The following is a 19,827-nucleotide window of genomic DNA, read 5'->3' as shown; positions in this document are numbered from 1 at the left end:
TCACTTGCTCTCTCTCTCTCTCTCTCTCTTTCTCTGTCTCTTCATCTTCTCTTTATTTTTCTCTCTGTCTTTTTCTATCTCACTTTTTCTCTTTTTTTGGTATTTTTCTCTCTTTATTTCTCTCTCTCTGTCTCTTTCTTGATTACCTTTTACCCTTCCCCTCTTTCTCTCTCTTCGTCTGTTTGTTTCTTTTTGAATTCATGATTATCCTTTGTGTCTAAATTTTAAAAAGCCAGCACAAGTGGGGCTTTGCAAGCACATAATAATAGGCCACTGGATTTCTCCTCATGGAGATATTATCCCTTCCATATGTCATTATATCTAAAGTTAGGTGTTTACTAACAGTGGTAGTTGACTGGTAACTAACTCAAGGTGCACAAGTAGAAATGTGAGTTCAACTCCCAGTCGAGACAAAATGAATATCACAGGTATAGTATATTAACTGCCAAGCTGCCTGATTTTGGCAGACATGATTTTGGTCACCAGTCAAGCCAGTGCAACTTCTAGTTCTAGGGTCCTTGTGTTGGAGCCATTATTGGGTTATGTTTTTTCATGATGCCAAAATTGAGTCAACAAAAACTCATACTTAAAGAAGTAAACACTGAGTCCAATTCATTATCAGATACACCAAACTCTAAATTTAACTGGGGTTAAGATTTTGAGGACTGGTACCCCAGCTGGTAAGATGCCTGTATAACTCTCACAGTTTTGGGTTTGATCCAGTCCAGGCAGTGCAAATTCTAGGTTTTGGTTGGCATTAGATTTTGGGTTTTGGTCGGGCCTCTTGTTAGGGTTTCGGTTGGAGTTGGGATTTTAGCCTGAAGCACTGGCGGTTGTGGTTTTTATCCCTAGTCAAGCTAATACAAATCTTACAGGTTAAGGTTGGAGCTTGGGTTAGGGTTTTGGTTGGCGTTGGGGTTTGGAGCATAGTGACATCACTGGTAAATTGCATGTCTTCCAAATTGAGTTATCGGTTTTAGTTCTTGTAATGCTTGCATCAGTTCTGGTAGCTCAAATGGTAAGATACTCGTAGTACACTCTTTGGGTTCTAAGATCGATTCCCATTCAAGACTGAACAAATGAATAACGTGGGGCTTTTTTTGATATGGCAAAAAAAACTCTATCTCCTTCCAAAAATTTGTATAAGTACTGTCTTGAACGGGGATCGAAGCCTCAAATGTGAGATTTTAGTACGAGGAATTTACCAGTTGAGCTACCACGACTACATAATTGTATGTGTAATTCTAGCCTTAATCTGCGATTCGACGAAAACTGCTACCCCAGTACATGCTGCAGATCACAGAAACACAGTGTAGGTCAAAAGAGCTCGATATTTTGTCCAGTTCTACAATGTACCGTAACACATTTGCTCCTCTTTACATTTTTAACACCCGAGCCTGAAACGTGGTTCACAATTTTAATAATATTGAAGCCCTAATCCAAGCCCCAAGTCCACATCTATTTTCTAGGCATCATTTTGATTCAATGCCGCAATCTTGCGGTTAAAATGGAGAACTGCCTCGTCTCGCCAGCCCCTTGATGTTGACAATGACTTTATAAAACGTGATTCATTTACAGTTTGGAGAATTAGCAAGTGCTTAATTTTGTCGTGTCACGTTTTTCAGGTGTTGCTTGACTTTAAAGTTGTTTAGTAGGAAATGTTCATATTAGTCCAAAGTTACTGTAGTTACATTTATTTTCTATAGCTCTTAATCGCCAGAAATCTGTTCTCTTTATTTTTACCGTATTTTCCTCTTACTTGATCTATACAGTAAAGATGCGAGAATAATGTAGTAAATCAATAAAAATCCAAACCTTTCCACGTACAATGTCCTTGTTCTATTGGCAGATAATTGTATTTTTTCATTACTTTATTTCTCTTGAATTTTCCGAGAATAAAAAAAAAATACAGTCAACATGTAAAGATGAGAGGAAATCGTTTCAAAATTCTAGATAAGTATTACACATTTTGTGTAAGAAAAAAGTGCAAATTATTATTGGTAATATATGGATTAAAGCAGAAAACACAGCAGAGCTCTAAAAAGAGCCAATTTTCCCATCACTACTATGTTGTTATCAATGACAATAAAGACGATTCTATTGTGTATAGTACTCAAGAAACTTGGAGCATTTTTACTTTTGTTTGCATCTGATATTTAATCCACACATCTTTGTAATAATACACACACGTTTTAGATGGAACGGAACATTATTATGATGCACAAAGTTGAAATAGGTAAAAAGTGTCATGAAATAAATGTACAGTACATTTTAACAAGCATATTGAAAACATTTGTATTTACATTTGTAATAATCCCCCTGATTGACACATTTGATATGAGACTTTGTAAACAAGTGCTAAGAAGTATTTTTCAGGAATTATAAAGCAACTTGTGTTTTTTTTATTTAAAAATAATTTAAAACAATTAACAACAATAAACCTAATTGTAAACAGGGAAGTGGCAGGATCTTAAAGCACTGATTTCATGATCTTTGTCACTGATAGCGAGAAAGGCTTTTTTATCCACATGATTGATGCACAGGCTCAAGAAGTGCTGCCGGTGCGTCTTTGTTGTCGGATGATTTTGTCCTCTGTGAAGATCCTTCAAACGTTTCCCATTTCTTGTCTCACTCTTTCCTGTAAACGATGAAGCAATACACCAAAAAATGATTCACCCGGACAGAAAAGATGAGAGAATTCGATGAAATAAACCCTTCAACATACCCAACCGCCTCTCTGAGTCACCCACGTGGATACCCGGCGGCTGTTGAGCAAGGTTGTGACGGCACTCTGAGTTTTATTTTTCAGATGGGGACACAATTTCTTGACAAAAAGGCCGAAGGCGATGCTCACTTTGATGAGTTGCAGTTCTGGAGCCACGTCGGTCGTTTGCTGAGGGACTTGAGTTTGCAACAGGGTGTCCACGCTATGACTGAAGGCTTTGTCCATGGCCTGCACGCAATCAAAGTCATTTAGGGATCGGAGAAATGGAAGGACATCTTGCAACTGCAATCCTAATCCCCAAACCTAGCTCAAGTCCTAATTGCTAACTCAAACCCAAACCCCAATCCTAACCTTAACATGAACTCTAATCCTAGCCTTTATTGCCCAAGACCCCTAACCTTGACTCCATCCCCATCTCTAACCATAAAAACCTAATGCCAAATCAAACTAGAACCCCTGTTTCAATCATAACCCTAACCCTCACTGCAACCCCGACCCTGCCGACTTTAGCCCAAAACCTAACACTTAATCCTGCTCTTAACCCTGACCACCTTAGCCTTAAATTCAAACCCTTAACATCCCTTACCCTAACCACCCTACTATTGCTAAACTTCGACCATAACCCTAACGCCAAATTGAACCAGAATCCCTGTTCAAATCATAACCCTGACCCTTATTCCAACCCTGACTGTAACTCAAAACCTAACCCTGCTGTCTCTAGCCCACAATTCTAATCCTAATCCTTACCACCATAGCCCGAAACTCAAACCCTCAACCTAGCCTTAACGTCCCTTACCCTAACCACCCTATCACCAAATTTCAACCATAACGCCAAATCAAACCAGAATCCCCGTTCCAATCATAACCCAACCCTTATTCCAACCTTGACTGTAACCCAAAACCTCACCCTTCTAAATCTAGCCCAAAATTCTAACCCTAACCCTTAATCCAGCCCTAAACCCTGACCACCCTAGGCCTAAACTCAAACCCTCAGCCTAGCCTCAACGTCCCTTACCCCAACCACTCTATCACTAAACTTCAACCATAACCCTAACGCCAGGTCAAACCAGAAACCCCATTCCAATCATAACCCTAACCCTGACTGTAACTCAAAACTTAACCCTAGCTCTGAACTCCAACCCAAACACTTTCTCCACCCCTGACCATAGCCCTTACCTCCCTAACTCTAATCCAACCATAAACCCAGTTGATAGGTGCCTTGCGTGGCCGACGCTGGTATTGGTGTGTGAGTGTGAGTCTGAATGGGTAAGTGTGAAGCACATTGCGTAGCGTTTCGGGTGGTCTTCATTGACTTGATAAATCGCTGTAATGAAGTCATTGAAACACGTGCTCGTTTACCTCTTTCGCTAAAGCGATCTGCAGGTCATGCAGAGCAGCTTTAAACAGAGCATCTTGATTCAGAGACTCGGCCACTTCTTTCAGTTTATCCGCTATTAGCACAGGGTCAAACCTTTCCTCTGGAAAAAAACAACAAAAGCACAGCTCATCTGGAATCATTTACAATTACGGATCTAGGGGCTTATATAAAGAAGTGGTCATAATATTAGATCTTTGTATTTTTATGACAAAATATGGATATTATTAAATCATTGTTTTACTAAGGAAGCTAGAGTGTATTATTATCTGGAATTATTTCAGATTTGTAAAAAGATAGCACAATATACTCATTTGATATTTTGATGAGGAAATACTTTTAAGATACAAACAAATCTGTTTCTTATTTTGTAATGTACACGTGAAGCCTTACATAAATTTGAACAGTTTATTTCTGAATTATTAGCATTTATTTTAGAGATCTTTTTATATCAAAGTGAATATTTCTAAACCATGATATGTTTTGTCTTTTTAATTAATATTGCATTTACAGAAGACGATTTCAGCAGCGAAATACACCTGACTTTATCCTTCTCTGGTGGCAGTCAGGAATAGAAAGAGGACAATTACGTCACTTCTCTATGAACCAATCACGGTGCGCATGCTTTTAAAAAAGGGATGTGATTGGTCATTCGCTGACGTCTGATAAAAACATACGGAATACTTTTATAAACTAAATTTTTAAACATAAAATAACGTATTTAGAAAAGTAAGCTTATAAAATATAATATTGGTGGGAGCACTTTTTTGATGCCTTAACTCGAATATTTTTAAGGATTTTTTCGACTCATTGTTCGCTGACAGTACATCGTCCAGAGAAACAGGACACGCCCTGTTATTTATTAGATTTCTGTCTAGCGTTCACGCTTTTAGTTTCGGAAAGCGCTTTTATGAAATTACTTTACATTTATTTTAAAGTGTTAGCCCCTTTAAAATCTTGTAAATTACATTTTCTATACCTATTTTTTTCATGCACGGCAATTTATAACAATGCCATTTGGACATGTGGCGAGGCAGGTTAAATAACATTAGAAAATAATCGTTTCAATTCCACAACGGCATCATAATTATTATTGAAACTTAAAAAATGATTTTTTTAGCAGCAGGACGTTTATTTATGATGTAAATTTTTTGACGAATCATTTCTCGATAATCCAAAATAGAATGAGTACCTTCTTCTACTGGGCCGTCCGTTTCCAAGTCTCCATCAAAATGACGAAAATGAACTCCATTGTCGTCGTCAGAAAAAAGACATTGGACGATTTGAGTAGTTTGAAACTCAATCTGGTACTGTGGTGCCGGTTCGGCCATTGCAGACCTTTTTAGTTTAGCGCCCGGAAAAGAAAGAGTGACAGACTTCTTCTTTGTTAATGTTAAAACCCACTTTGTCGCCCTCCATCGGTTGCCACCAATATTTCCGCCCTCCCATTTAATATGGCTTTTTTTTGTCAAGTCATTCGAATAAAACAAATAAAATGTAGATATTTGTGTCATACTCGTATTGTCCACACATTTTAAAACATCCTACTTTATATAACAATTCCTTGTGTTTGTACGGTTTTATGACGTAAAAACATCTGGTGTCAGTCAAACCACGGGAGGTGGAGCTACAGGAGGGACGGCATTAACGTCGAGGAAAACTAAATAATCCTAAAGGGACAGTGTATTATGTGGTTAAACACTTAATTCATTAAAATCACTATTGATTTGGATAGTAAGCAAACTATTGTAAAAAAGTTGTATTTTTCTTCACATTATATAAGGCTCACCTGAGATATTTACACGCCTTTTTGCTGCTATTGGAAACTACCCCCTTGCTTTTTCTTTTTTTTACTTTTCCCTCGCTTTTTTACTTCTTTTAAAAAAAATTCTCACTTTTTTTTGCTTTTTCTTCTTTTCTTTGTTTTCTTCTCGTTTCTTTCTTCTTCTTGTTTTTTCCCCTTACCTTTTCCCTTTTACTTTCACTTTTCCTTATTTTTTATTTTCTTGTTCTTTCTTTCTTATTTTGAGTTTTCCCATTCTTTTCCCTCGTTCTGTCTTTTCCTTTCCTTTCTTTTCTTTTTTGAAAATGCTCTTTCCCTTTTTCTTTTTTCTTCTTTTTAACTATTTTTCTCTTGTGTTGCAATTTCCTGTTCTTTTTTTTACAGTTTAGTTCTTTTTCTTGTCTTTAGTCCTTCTTTTTTCTTTGCGAAAGGCCGGGAAACATGAAAATTAGAAAATATATTGCATTTTGGTCACTCTGAGTGTCTATGGTGTGGAATATTCTTACTCGTTTTTGCTCATACTACACAATACAGTAACATCAAGTGGTCAAACATAACACTGTCCCTTTAAGAATCAAGCACAGGTGGTCAAAATTTGGTGTAAAATCTTTAATTTGAAAGCTGATAAAATCAACATTGGTTTTAAAGTATGTTGGAAGGATGCATTGATTTGATTATATGACTTTGAGACAGAAATCCTAGCCAAATCAACCTTTATCGGCAATCTTTTTAATATTATTTAAATTCTACATTCACAAGTGCAAGTTCACACGTAGAAAATGCCATTTTGTTTAAAAAATACATGTTTATGAAGCAGATTGTTTTAACAGTAACTTTGTAATAAATAAGTAAATAAATACACTAGCAGAAGTGTACACTTGGTGACGTGCAAGCAGTACTTGTTTTCAACCAAAAGATGGCGACATCTATTTGGATACAATTGTTTTCTTTGTGAGTTTTTTTTAAGATTATTTCATTATTGTGTGCCTCATTCTTCAGTTATAATGAGCTCTCTTGTCACCAAAACTACAATACAATGGCCAGTGTTCCGTTTTTTTTGTCTGACTCATCCAGGATTTGCCGTTTTTAGTTGTAAAGAGACCAAGACTGATACAAATTTCATGTACCCTATAACCTAGCCCCAACACTAGCCCTAACTCAAACCTACCCATAAACAAAATAAAACAGATTAAAATAACGCAGGAAACAATCTTATTTACCATAGACATAGATAGCCTCTACACAAACATAAACACGGTCGCAGGGTTAACAGCAGTAAAGCGCTGGATGGAAAAATACCCGGACGACAAACGCCCAGACACAGTACTAATACAACTCCTAGAAATTAACCTCACTAGGAACGACTTTGAATTCAACAAGGAATTCTACTTACAGATCAGTGGCACAGCCATGGGTAAAAAGTTTGCACCTGCCTATGCTGACATTTACATGGCGCATTGGGAGGAAACAGCTTTTGAAAAATGCGACAAACTACCCACCAATTATTTTAGGTACTTAGATGACATTTGGGGAACGTGGACACATAGCAAAGAAGAATTTCAAAAATTCATAGAAATGCTCAACACACACCATAGTACAATTACGGTCAAACACTCCACAAATGACCACCAGATAGATTTTCTAGACACAACTACTTATAAGGGACCCGCATTCACTCAAACACAAACTTTAGACACAAAGGTCTTCTTTAAAGACACAGACACACATGCACTCTTACACAAAAACAGCCTTCATCCAAAGCACACCTACAGAGGCTTAATAAAATCACAGTTGCTCAGATTCCACAGAATCTGCTCGCAACGTACGGACTTTGAAAAGGCCACCCAAACCCTTTTCAAGGCACTGCGACCAAGAGGATACTCAAGATCCTTCCTCAGACAAGTCCGTAAAACATTTTTAACCACAGGGCTACGAGACACGCAGAAAATCATTCCGCTAATTACCACGTACTCAGAATTTAGCCAAATTGCTAATAGAAAAATTAGACAAAATATCAATCAGACACTACAGAACACAGGCATAATTCAAGATTACAAAATCATCCCAGCCTTTAAAAGGAACAAAAACCTCAAAGATTACTTAGTAAAAAGCAAACTACCTGAAATTAACACAATACAAACACAGGCACCCACATTTTACAAACAAGCCACCACAGTTAGGAACACCATTACAAAAACAAACTACCTGATTAAACAAAGAATCACTCCTACCACAGAAAACTGTATTTATGTCATAAAATGTAAACACTGTGACATTAAATATATAGGAGAGACAGGAAATTCTATCAGATGTAGACTAGCACAACACATTTACAACATTAGGAACCTTAGACAAATTAATACACATCTTGTTGCACACTTCATTCATCATGGGATACAAGCTTTAGAAATATCGGGCCTTCAAACAAATAGCAATTGGACACAAAAAGAAAGACGCTTAGCAGAAAAAGACTGGATAAAAAAACTAAACACTCTCTTTCCTAATGGACTAAACGAACGCAGGTAAGACACACAAAAAAACACTATATTTTCCTGTATGGCGAGTGCTAAAAAATTGGTTTCCCAAGGACCCCCAGAAAATTTTTTTTTTGGGGGACCTTGAGAAAGCAATATTGTTTCAAAAACCTAACTCAAACCTATCCATAAAACTAACTCTAGTCTTAAAAGTAAAACTCCAACCGTAACCCGAAAACTGACTTTTACCCTTGCCCTAACTCTAGTCTTGAAATTAACCCTAGTCCTAAATAGAACTCCAAATCTAGCTCTATCCTTAACTAATCTAACCCTAACCTAAGTCTTCACCATACACCTAAAACTAACCCTCATTGAACATGTGCCCTAACCTTAGCCCTAACACTACCTCCAACTCGAACCCTAGGGCTCTGTCAAATACTCACCCCAGCCCAAATCCTAGCCCCAAATCAACCTTAAGTCCAACCCTACCAATAAATCTAACCGTATCCCTATCCCTATCCCCAAACCTGGATCTATTCCTAACCAACCCAACATTAGGTCTTAATTCTACACCTAAAACTTACCCTAAATTGAACCCTAGCCCTAACCTTAACCCTAGCCCCAACACCAGCCCTAGACCTAACCCTAGCCCCAAATCTAACCCGAGCCCTAAAACAAATGTTAGCCCTAACCCTGGACCTTGTTCCTACCCTCGCCCTATCTAGTGTTAGATTTAAGGATAGGGTTAGGTTTACATTGAGTTGGGGGTAGAATTAGGGCTGGGTCTAGTTATTGCTAGTATCAGGACTAAGGCAAGCGCCAGGGTTAGTTTTGGTTCAAATTTAGGTACAGGGTTAGGGTGGGGGTAGGGTTAGGTCTTGATTTGGAATTAGGGCTAGGGTTAGGAGCAGGGCCAGGGTTATGGCTAAGGTTAGTTTTAGAGCTAGGGTTAGATTTGGGTTGATTTGGCGAGGTTTAGTGTTAGTGGCTCTAACCCTGACTAGCCCAAGACAAACCCTAGTCTTAACTACTCCTAAAACTAACCCTAGATGAACCCTATCCCCTTACCTTTGCTCTAATCCCACCTCCAACCACATTCTTAGTCCTAACCCCAACTCAACCCCACACCTAACCTTAATCTTGAAATTTACCCAAGCGCTGGCTTTGGTCCTAACCCTAGCCCTAACACAACTCTAAACCTAACCCTATCCTTAAAATGAACACTATTCCTACTCTTAACCTTAGTCCTAAAACTGACACTAATGTGAACCCCAGCCCTGGTCCTATTCCTAAAGCTAACACCAACCCTATAATATTAATCTGAACCCTTACCCTCTAATTTATGATTATCAACTAAATATGGTGTCCATACTTTCTAAATCCAACTTTTGTAATTCAGGCTTTGAGATTAAACAAATTACAATAGAGAAAAAAAATGAATGAAATGAAATTTGAAGAGCGCGCAACAGAAGCTCTCACAATAATGTTCATCAAAGGCGCAAGAATCATCTTTGATACAAATCTTTCTCGGCAGAATGTCAGAAAATGCTTTTAATTAGGCTGCGAGAAGCGCAGAGGGAAGTCTTTAATCGTTTCTTTCAAAATCAATTCACTTTTTGAACACGAATTGTGTCATTTGTTTCTTCTTTCTTTTTCATGCTGCTGCGCTCAAAATATGATTTGTCATAGATTAGATTATGATGAGGTTAAGATGTCTCGACGAGTATCAATATTTAAAGCCGAGTTACTCATTTGGATGCAAATTTTCTTACGGGGACGCGCTTCATAAATCATTTAAAGGCAAGTTAATTGCGACAGTCGCTATTTCAAAGTTTGCGCCTCGTATTAAGATTGTTGCGAGAGACGGATGTGGAATTCGTTTCGTCAATTATTAAGGAGCTTTAGTTTGTTTTCACTTTGTGCCATCGCAACGGAATGAAAAGTGGACTGCGTTGGCAGTAGCAAGAGAAAGTTGATGTTAGCTAAAAGGCTAACCCCAACTCCAACCCCAACTCTAAATTTGACTCTAGCCCAACCTCCAACCCTAAACCCTAAACCCTACTCCTGACCTCAACCATAAATCTAACTTTAACCCCAAACCTACTTAACCCTTTCCTTAACCCTAACTCCAACCCTACGCTAACCATAGACCTAACCCTAATCCAGACCCTAACTTGAACCCCAAGCGTAGCTCCAACCTTAACACTAGCCCTACCCTAATCCCAACAATAAAGCTAACTTTAATCCCAAACCTAGCCCTAACTTTAACAATAACCCTTGAAGTTAAATTCTATTTTATACGCTGTTTAATTCCACTTATACTCAAAATACTTGTCCTAAGTTTGACCTCAGCCTTGAGTGCAACTTTTTAGAAGGGTGTCGTAAAACACTTTTGCTTTGGAATGGGTTTTTGGTTTCAGTTCGTGCAGATAACAATGACTTATCACCTCGCCTGGGGGATTAGTATGTATGTGTGTCGTGCCTCATTCTGTCCGGACAGCGATGATCTATCACCCTTCTCCCAATATTCAAAGGACTATTGGGAAATTTGCATCAACATGGCGTGGACCAACCAGCCAGAGGCTTGATCATGGGGCGTGAACATTTCATCGCCATGGATGATAAGAGGAGGAGACCCTGGAACCCCGTCGTCTCCTGCACATGATTATTAAATTAGCACAGGCAGAGACCTGATTTGTTCAACTCTTTGATTCAGCTAAATAAATGAATATGTGGACTATATGCGAAGCTCGCCTCAATAATTTCCCTGACTTTAGAACATGCTCCACCTGCAAGGGATTACACAAGACACGGGAAGTGTCTTCGGAGTCAGATTTTAGTATAAGAAATGTTATAACCTTACACTCTCATGCCCACCCTAACTCGTCTTCAAACTAACCCAGGTTGCACCCGTAACTCCAAACCCAAGTCCTAACTTTATACCAACTATAACACCCAGCATAACCTTAGCCCCAAACCTAACTCCAACACTACCACTAACCATATCCTTAACACTTAGGCTAACTCTAGCCCCAGACCTAGCCTTAATACTAACCCTAACCTTTACCCTAACTCTTACCTTAGCTTTAATACAAAGCAACACATCTAACTCTAATCTCCAGCACTAACTTCAACCCTAACCCTTGCTCTAATCCCAACTATAACCTAGCCTTAATGCTAACCCTATGCTAACCCAACTCTAACCAGAAAATAAGAAATGCAATCCACATTTTCTTTCAATTCAACTTTAATTTAAGGCAATCCATTACAAAGCATTTCACAAGCAACCATTGGACAATAAAAGCGTACAATAAAATAAATCAGAGTGTCATGCAAATTAAAAAAAAGAACGAAAAGAGAGTGGCCAACACAACAAACTAAAATAAATAGCAACATGCTAATTACATGCTACAATTGTGTGTTTTTTTGGACCACAGAGAAATGTTAGGAAGAAGCAGTTTTCAAAATAAGAGAGAAAAAACACATGCGTGTTCTTGTTCGTTATCACAAACTGGCGGAAATCGTAGAAAAGTCATACGTGTTTCATTCGCGTCAGAAATAAACGCCGTTTTCGTACGATACGAACGAAGAAAAAAATATTCCACACAGCGATATTCGTCCCAAAAATATCAAACATTTTCAATATCAAAGTGCTGTTAGCATCAATATGCAAATGAGCAATTATTTATCATTTACATTCTCATGCATATTCATTTGTTCACGGTCATTCCAATTCTACGTCAAATTAGGCCCCGCCCATATTTAAAAACAAAGCAAAAAGGACCTTTAGAAATAAAAAATAAAATAACGAAATAATAGGCAATTATATATATTTATTTTTTTAAATATATATATATACTTACGAATAATTCAATATTAAATACATTTCATTTTAAGTAACAAAAACTGAACGACTCCAGCTGTCAATCAAAACCAAGAAGACGCGGCTACAGGAAAGACCTGAGCAATGTCCAGGGAAACTAATCAATCTCAAGAATCAATCATATTGAACAATTTCGTCAATTTATATTTAAGAACCTCATAAGTTTCATAATATTTTGTATTTTTTTCGTGGTTTTATTAAAATCAAGATTCGGTAAAAGGAACTAATCCTGATGCCAATCAAACAAGAGGAGGCGTGGCTACAGGACAGACATGAGCAACGTCTAGGAAAACTAATCGATCTTAGAGATCAAGCACAAATCCCACCCATCGAATTTGATTGACAGCAGGAGTGAAAGAGAAACTTACTAGGTTGCAAAAATATTTTTTTTTCTGCAAAAAATAAAAAAACAAAATACTGGAAATCAAATAAAAAGAGAGGCCGGGCTATAGGACAGGCCCCACCCACCAACTTTGATCGACAGCAGAAGTAAAATATAAACGTATGAAACCCATCTATATTTTAAATAAAACGATTAAAACATTAAAATTACTATGATAAGTAGGATGTTTTATTCAATTTAAAATTGATAAAACCTTGAAAAGACGTTAAAGAAGAGTAGGGATATATTTCATGAAAATGACACCATGTAAAAAAAAATACAAAAAACCCCAAAGTTTTTTACGTCAAAAGGTCGTTTTAAATTTTTTTCTTATTTTGGCACTCTTGGGCTCCCATAGTAAACTACTTTTCCAAAGTGAAACAATACCAAAGACGATAAGTCTTTTTGTTCGCTACATTCATAAAAATAAGAAATAAATAGGTGATTTTTTTTCAAGTGAACAAACTGAAACATTTAAAATTGTCATGAAAAACAGACGAGTTTGAAGTTTTTCTTTACCTTAAATATAAAGTTACTTTTACGTTTTCGAAGGGGGCAAGCTAGAACGTGGATTGGTCGAAATTGTTAATTGTATCTAAACTAAATTAACATTTGTTCTCAAAATAGATTTCAATTGAATTGCCTCCGTTCCACAGATCATTTACAGCTATAATAGAAGCTCAGCTAGCGTGTAGCGTTACGTATAAATTCGGTCCTGGCTCTCTGTTTGATTAGCAAAGGTTAAAAAAGGTAGGGGGATACTAACTCCTTCGCTGCCTAAAGACCTCAAAGATCCATTTTAACTAGGCTGCCATAGACATCAAAGATTCATTTGAACTAAGTTGCGATACATGCCTATAGATGTCAAAGGTACGTTTTAGTTAAGTACCGTGGAAGACTACAAACGCCATGGATCCATTTTAGCTAGGCAGCCAGAGACATCCAATACTCATTTTAGCTAAGCTGCCAAAGACAATTGTAGACATCATTGATCCATTTTAGCTTGACTACCAAAGATGATTGTAGACTCCAAAGATCTATTCTAGCGATGATACCATAGGTGGCTATTGACTTCAAATAAAAATTTGAGCTCATATGCCGTAGACGGCTCTAGACATGAAAGATCCATGCTAGCCAGGCTGCCATAGATTCCGAAAGATGTAATGTAACTATTCTTGCGAAGACGCATTCAAGCTAGGCTACCATAGACGGTACTGACTTCAATGATTCATTTTATTAGGTGCCATGGACGATTACAGACGTCAAAGATCCATTCTAGATAGTCTGCCATTAACGGCTATAGACGTCATGGATCTACTTTTGCAAAATAGCCATTGACAACTATCAATGTCAATGATCCAATCTAGCTAGGCTGCTATGGACGTCCATAGAAGTCCTAGATAAATTTCAGCTAGGTTGTTACCTAGAAAGCCGTAAAAAGACATAGATATCAACGATCCGTCTTAGATAGGTTGCCATAGACGTCACAAATCAATTTGAGCAAATCTGCAATATATGCGGTAATCTGTGTCCAGGGTCCATTTTAGCAAAGCTGATATATACCGTTATTGATTTCAAGTAGGGCACCACGGCGGCGCAGTGGTTAGCGCGTGTGTGGCACAGTTCTGAGGTCGTGAGATCAAACCTCCTGTGTGGAGTTTGCATGTTCTCCCCGTGCTTGCGTGGGTTTCCTTTCATCCACATTCCAAAAACATGCATGTCAGGTTAATTGGCCGGTCCAAATTGTCCCTAGGAGTGAGTGAGTGAGTTGTCCGTCTCTGTGTGCCGTGCGACTGGCTGGCAACCAGTTCAGGGAGTCCCCTGCCCACTGTCCGAAGACGGCTGGGATGCCATAGACAACTATAGTCATCATAACTTCATTTTAGCGAAACTGCCATACACGGCTACAGATTTTAACGATCCAATTTAGCCAGGGGTCGGCGAACACTAGAATCATATTGGATCCAGTTTAGCTGGGCTGCCACAGACGACTAGAGACGTCACAAATTCATTTTAGTCAGGCTGCAGAAGACGTCTATCGACGTCAAAGATCCATTTTAGCTAGGGGCCGGCGAACACTACAGTCATATTGGGTCCCGTTTAGCTAGGCTGCCACAGACGACTAGAGAATCACAAATCCATTTTAGTCAGGCTGCCAAAGACGGCTATTGACGTCAAAGATCCTTTTTAGCTAGGGGCCGGCGAACACTACAGTCATATTGGTTCTCGTTTAGCTAGACTACCACAGACGACTAGAGATGTCACACATCCCTTTTAGTCACGCTGCCGAAGACGGCTATCGACGTCAAAGATCCATTTTAGCTAGTGGCGGCGAACACTACAGTCATATTGGATCCCGTTTAACTAGGCTGCCACAGACGACGAGAGACGTCACAAATCCATTTAAGTCAGGCTGCCGAAGACGGCTATCGACGTCAAAGATCCATTGTAGCTAGGGGCCACGGATGACTAAAGTCATCTTGGCTCTCTAATAGCTAGGCTGCCGTATACTGCTATAAACATCATGGATCCAGTTTAACTAGGCTGCCATAGACCACTGCAGATGTCACAGATTCACTTTAGCCTGGGTGCCGTAGAGGGCTATAGACGTCAGAGATTCATTTTAGCAAGGTACCAAAGAAGACTAATACAGAAATCACAAATCCATTTTAGCTAGACTGCCATAGACTGCTAAAGGCATCATGGATCTATTTGAGCCAGTTTGATATCAACGACTATATATGTCAAAGATTAAATATAGCCAAACTGCCATAGCTAACTAAATACCCCCCGAATCCTCTTTAAACTGTGCTGCCATAGCTGTCTATAGACATCTAAGATCCATTTTAGCTAGTTGCCATAGGCGACTACAGAAATCATGGATCCATTTTAGCTAGACTGCCATAGACGGCTATAGGCATCATGGATCTATTTTAACTAGTTTGCTATGAAGAGGCTATATACGTCAACTATTAATTTTAGCGAGGTGCTATAGACAACTATAGGCATCATGGATCTATTTTAACTAGTTTGCTATAGACGTCAAATATTAATTTTAGCTAAACTCATATAGACAACTATAGACGTCGTAGATCCATTTAAGCTGGGTTGCTGTAGAAGGCTGTAGACGGCAGAGATCCATTTTAGCTAGACTGCCATAGTTTGCTATAGGCATCATGGATCTATTTTGACTAGTTTGCTATAGACGTCAAATATTGATTTAAGCTAAACTGATATAGACAACTAATAGATCCATTTAAGCTGGGTTGCTGTAGACGGCTTTAGACGTCAGAGATCCATTTTAGCTAGACTTCCATAGTTTGCTATAAGCATCATGGATCTATATGAGCTTGTTTGCTATCAACAGCCATAGACTTTAGAGATCCGTTTTAGCTAGCCTGGCAGCGAAGGAGTTAGCGAAGTATCAGGAATTGCACCTTGTAACCGTTTGATTCCGTTAAAATAAATTTCCCAAGGGGAAATTGTTTACTAACACGGTAGAATCGGACAATTTGATTTGAGCTTTTCCATCGGGCTTCAGAATATTGCTTTCGCTCCCTAATTTATGACTTCCCGGAGTCAAAATGAGATAGAATACCAGAAAGCCAGCGCAAAGGAAATCTTCCTTTACTCACAAAGTCGAATCCAAAAGAGCTTGGCAACTAAATCGGGAAAATGTTTAAGGCATGCTAATAATGCTAACAAGCTAAAATGACAGAAATAAAAATACAAAAAGAGAATCTTAACCATGCTTGTAAATGTTTTATATATATATATATATATATATATATATATATATACAACATAACATAAGAAATAAATTATTTCATGATTAGCATCTAATCCTTGTAAAAATGAATAAAATAATAATTTGATATTTAGTATTTTTGATGAAGAAATACTTGAAATATTATTCCGTTCAAGAAAATCAAGATCGTGCTTTAGTTTCTTGAAATATCCTGATGTTATTTTGTCTGTAATATCGACAAATTATCATTGAAAAATTATATCAATATATGATTTTATTTTCATCATTAACAAGTATTTTAAAAATTGAAAATAATAATGTCATAACATGCTCCTCTAATGTACAAATACTTTAGAATAGAATCAAGAACGTGATTTGTTCTTTAAAAATCCTTTCTTTTATATACACAAATAATATTTCATTACAATATTTTATTAGAATTATCTATTAGAATAATACTTCTATTTTAGTGAAGATCTGTTTTGTTTTAAAAAAAATCCTGAAGATATTTTTGCCTGAATAAATAAAAATAAATACTCGTCAACGGGGAGAGGGAATCTAGATATAAAAAATGCTTCCAGACAAGAAAAAGGTGCCTGAAAATAGTGTCGCTATTTAGGCCACACCAAAAAACGGACAGGCACGGGTTGGAATCCCCACTAGATGTCGCTGCGACCACTTTTGACGTCAAACAGTCATACCAGAAAACAAGTCTTGAAAGAAAAAAGTACAAAAAAACCTGATCGCTTTAATGTGCGTCATGAAATCGATGGAATTCAATGAAGTGAAATGTGTGACGTGGAAGTCGAAAAAATACTGTAGAATTGACTGAAAGTATATTGGGAAAAAAACTTGATAGTATAAAAAAAGAATGCTCCAGTAAAAAAAAGAAAGAAAGAATTAAAAAAAAAGAATGCTTCAGAGGTTACATGGAAGTTAAAAAAAAGAAGATCAACTGAAAGTATGAAAACAACAAGAAGAATGTTCTGGACTTCAAAAGCAAACATTTTCTCTTTTCCTGTCTCTCTCTCTTTTAGTTTGTCTCTCTTATTCCCTCTCTATTTCTGCTTTTTTCTTTTATTCTCTCTCTCTCTCTCTCTCTCTCTCTCTCTCTCTCTCTCTCTCTCTCTCTCTCTCTCTCTCTCTCTCTCTCTCTCTCTCTCTCTCTCTCTCTCTCTCTCTCTCTCTCTCTCTCGTGCTTCTTGTCTCACTTTTTCCCTTTCTTGGGCTCTCTTTTTCTTACCTCTCTCCCCCTCTCTGTCTCATTCTCCTTTTTCCCCTTATGCTCTCTTTGTTTCTCTTTCTGTCACTGTTTTTCTCTTTTGTTCCCCTTTTCTTTGTTCATATCTCTTTCTTCATCCATCTTTCTCTTCCTTTGTTTATTTCTAATTTTTCTATTCATGATTCTCTCTCTGTCTTTCTATTCTCTCTATCTCCTTTCTCTATTTGTCTCTTTTACTGTTTCTTTATCTCTCTCTCTCTGTCCTTTTTCTGTCTCTTTCTCTCTCTTTCACTTTCCTCTTTTTTTTGTGTCTTTTTTTTCTTTCCGTCTTTATCCTCTGTTTCTGTCTCTCTTTCTCACCCATCCTTTTCTCTCGCTCTTTGTTTTTCTCTCAAAAATCTATGAGTCTGGCCCCCGGGAGAATCTTTATTTCTACCATGCGGCCCCTGGTCTCAAACGTGTTGGACAGCCATGCTCTAGAAGTAAAGATTGAAGGAATGCTCTCGAAGTAAAAAAAAAAGAATTCTCTGGGATTAAATAGCAAAAGTAAATGTTCAGAAGTAAAAAAGTAAAAAGTAAAAAAAAGAATGCTCTAGAACGAAAGAAAATAAAAAAGAAATGCTCTAGAAGTAAAGAAAAGAATGCTCTAGAGCACAGGTGTCAAACAGGCGGCCCCCGGGCCAGATCAGGCCTGCTAAGGGATTGAATCCGGCCCGCGAGACAACACTCAGAGAAGCGCAAGAGAAAAACAAGCTGCAGGTTGAAACATGTCTACTTGATGTTGCCAAAGCCAGGTGCCTCTCACAAAGACACTGTACTTGTATTTGTTTCTCTCTCTCTCTCTCTCTCTCTCTCTTTCTTTCTTTTCCACCCTTTTTCCCACTCTTTCTCTGTCTCTTTCACTCTGTCTCTATTTTCCTCTTCCTTTGTTGCTCTTTGTCTCTTTCTCTCTGTGACTTTTTAAGTTCTTTTGCTCTAACTTCATTTTTCCCTTTTCTCTCTTTTCTCTTTCTACCCTTCGCACTTTCTTTTCTCTTTTCTCTCCTTCTGTCTTTCTATTTTTCTTTGGATTTCTTTCTTCCTCTCCCTTTCTTTTACCTCCTTTCTCACAACTTTTTATCTTTTGTTTCTCACGCTCTTTCCCCCTCTCTCTCTTTTTTTTGTCCCGCCCTCTCTCCTTTTCCCTCCCTATTTCTCTTATTTCTTTCTTTCTTTAATCTACTAGTCCGGCCCCCGACAGAATGTTTGTTCTATCGTGTGGCCTCCGAGTTAAAATGAGTTTGACATCCCTGCTCTAGAGTAAAAGTAAAGGAAATAATGCTCTAGAAGTAAAGAAAAGAGTGCTCTAGAAGTAAAAAAAAAATGCTCTAGAAGCTAAGTAAAGTAAAGAATGCTCTAGGAGTAAAGTCAATAAAATAATGCTCTAGAAGTAATGAAAAGAACGCTGTAGAGGTAAAGAAAAGAATGCTGTAGAGGTAAAGTAAATAAAACAAAAAAATGCTCTAGAAGTAAAGAAAGGGATGCTCTAGAGGTAATGTAAAGCAAAGAAAATAAAAAGAATGCTCTAGAAGTAAAGTTCAGATTTGAAGGAAACTATACAAAAATACCTGTAAAGTTTGCATCCTGTAAAAAGAAAACGAAAGTAAGAAACGTTCATATGTGCATGTGGTGATGCGTGAGCGTTGGCGGCGTGTACGGCGGCGGGGCCGGGTTGGGTTTGATCCCCCGACTTTTCATGTAGGAGATGAACTGGTCGGGGATTTCCGCCAGGACGTCCTTGGCCAGTCGGGCCATGCTCAGGACGTGATTGCCCGTCCTGTCCATGTAATCTCGAAAAGGGACGAACTGAAGAGACACCGACACCGAAACGTCAGTTTAGCATATGGGGGGTAGGAGGGGAAATTCGGCGGGGACGAAACAACGCCCGCTCCTTATTGGTGGGGACATGTCCCCTCCAAGGGCGTAGGGAGGGCTATGCCCTTGATTCCAGGGATACGATTTTACTGATGGGATTGCTCTTTGTCTCGTGGTCACAAGAAATAGAATTTAGTTTCACACTTTGAATATTTTTCATTTGATTTCATTTTCGAATTTGAACCTTTAAGTTGTTATTATTTCATATTTTTATCGATTTTTTCCTCACTTTATTTCATGCTTTATCATTTTTATTTTATTTTATTATTTTGAATTTAATTATATTATTGTTTTAGATTATAATTATATTTCATATTTCTT

At 37.9% G+C, this 19,827-nt stretch overlaps 2 protein-coding genes across 4 annotated transcripts in view; both read right to left on the bottom strand.

Annotated features, from left to right (window-relative positions):
* Positions 1-2,132: 2,132 nt before the first annotated feature.
* On the bottom strand, positions 2,133-5,530 carry LOC148363734 (uncharacterized). The gene is made up of 4 exons (XM_088337096.1): positions 5,293-5,530; positions 4,085-4,203; positions 2,726-2,953; positions 2,133-2,638 (listed from the first exon to the last, which is right to left on the bottom strand). Exons 1-4 carry the CDS (start codon positions 5,429-5,431, stop codon positions 2,606-2,608), a joined length of 519 nt encoding a protein of 172 aa, XP_088193222.1. The 5' UTR covers positions 5,432-5,530; the 3' UTR covers positions 2,133-2,605.
* Positions 5,531-11,586: 6,056 nt separating this feature from the next.
* cpne5b (copine Vb) overlaps positions 11,587-19,827 on the bottom strand; it is a 142,666-nt gene continuing 134,425 nt past the window's right edge. For all 3 annotated transcript variants that reach the window (XM_088337748.1, XM_088337750.1, XM_088337749.1), the window contains one exon: positions 11,587-19,437. In XM_088337748.1, the coding sequence (XP_088193874.1) occupies positions 19,246-19,437 (192 nt within the window). In that variant the 3' untranslated portion in view covers positions 11,587-19,245. The remainder of the gene's footprint in view (positions 19,438-19,827) is intronic.

This window comes from Urocampus carinirostris, chromosome 6, assembly GCF_059441175.1.
Source record: "Urocampus carinirostris isolate Australia breed hairy pipefish chromosome 6, RoL_Ucar_1.0, whole genome shotgun sequence".
NCBI classification, from domain to species: Eukaryota; Metazoa; Chordata; class Actinopteri; order Syngnathiformes; family Syngnathidae; genus Urocampus; species Urocampus carinirostris.
This window is presented reverse-complemented; position numbering and strand designations above follow the sequence as displayed.

Coding starts and splice junctions, on each gene's coding strand:
- LOC148363734 (XM_088337096.1), bottom strand. CDS start 5,431: ATGGCCGAACCGGCACCACAGTACCAGATTGAGTTTCAAACTACTCAA. Junction 2,954..4,084: donor AGATCGCTTTAGCGAAAGAG/GTAAACGAGCAC, acceptor GATTGCGTGCAG/GCCATGGACAAAGCCTTCAG. Junction 2,639..2,725: donor TGACTCAGAGAGGCGGTTGG/GTATGTTGAAGG, acceptor CATCGTTTACAG/GAAAGAGTGAGACAAGAAAT.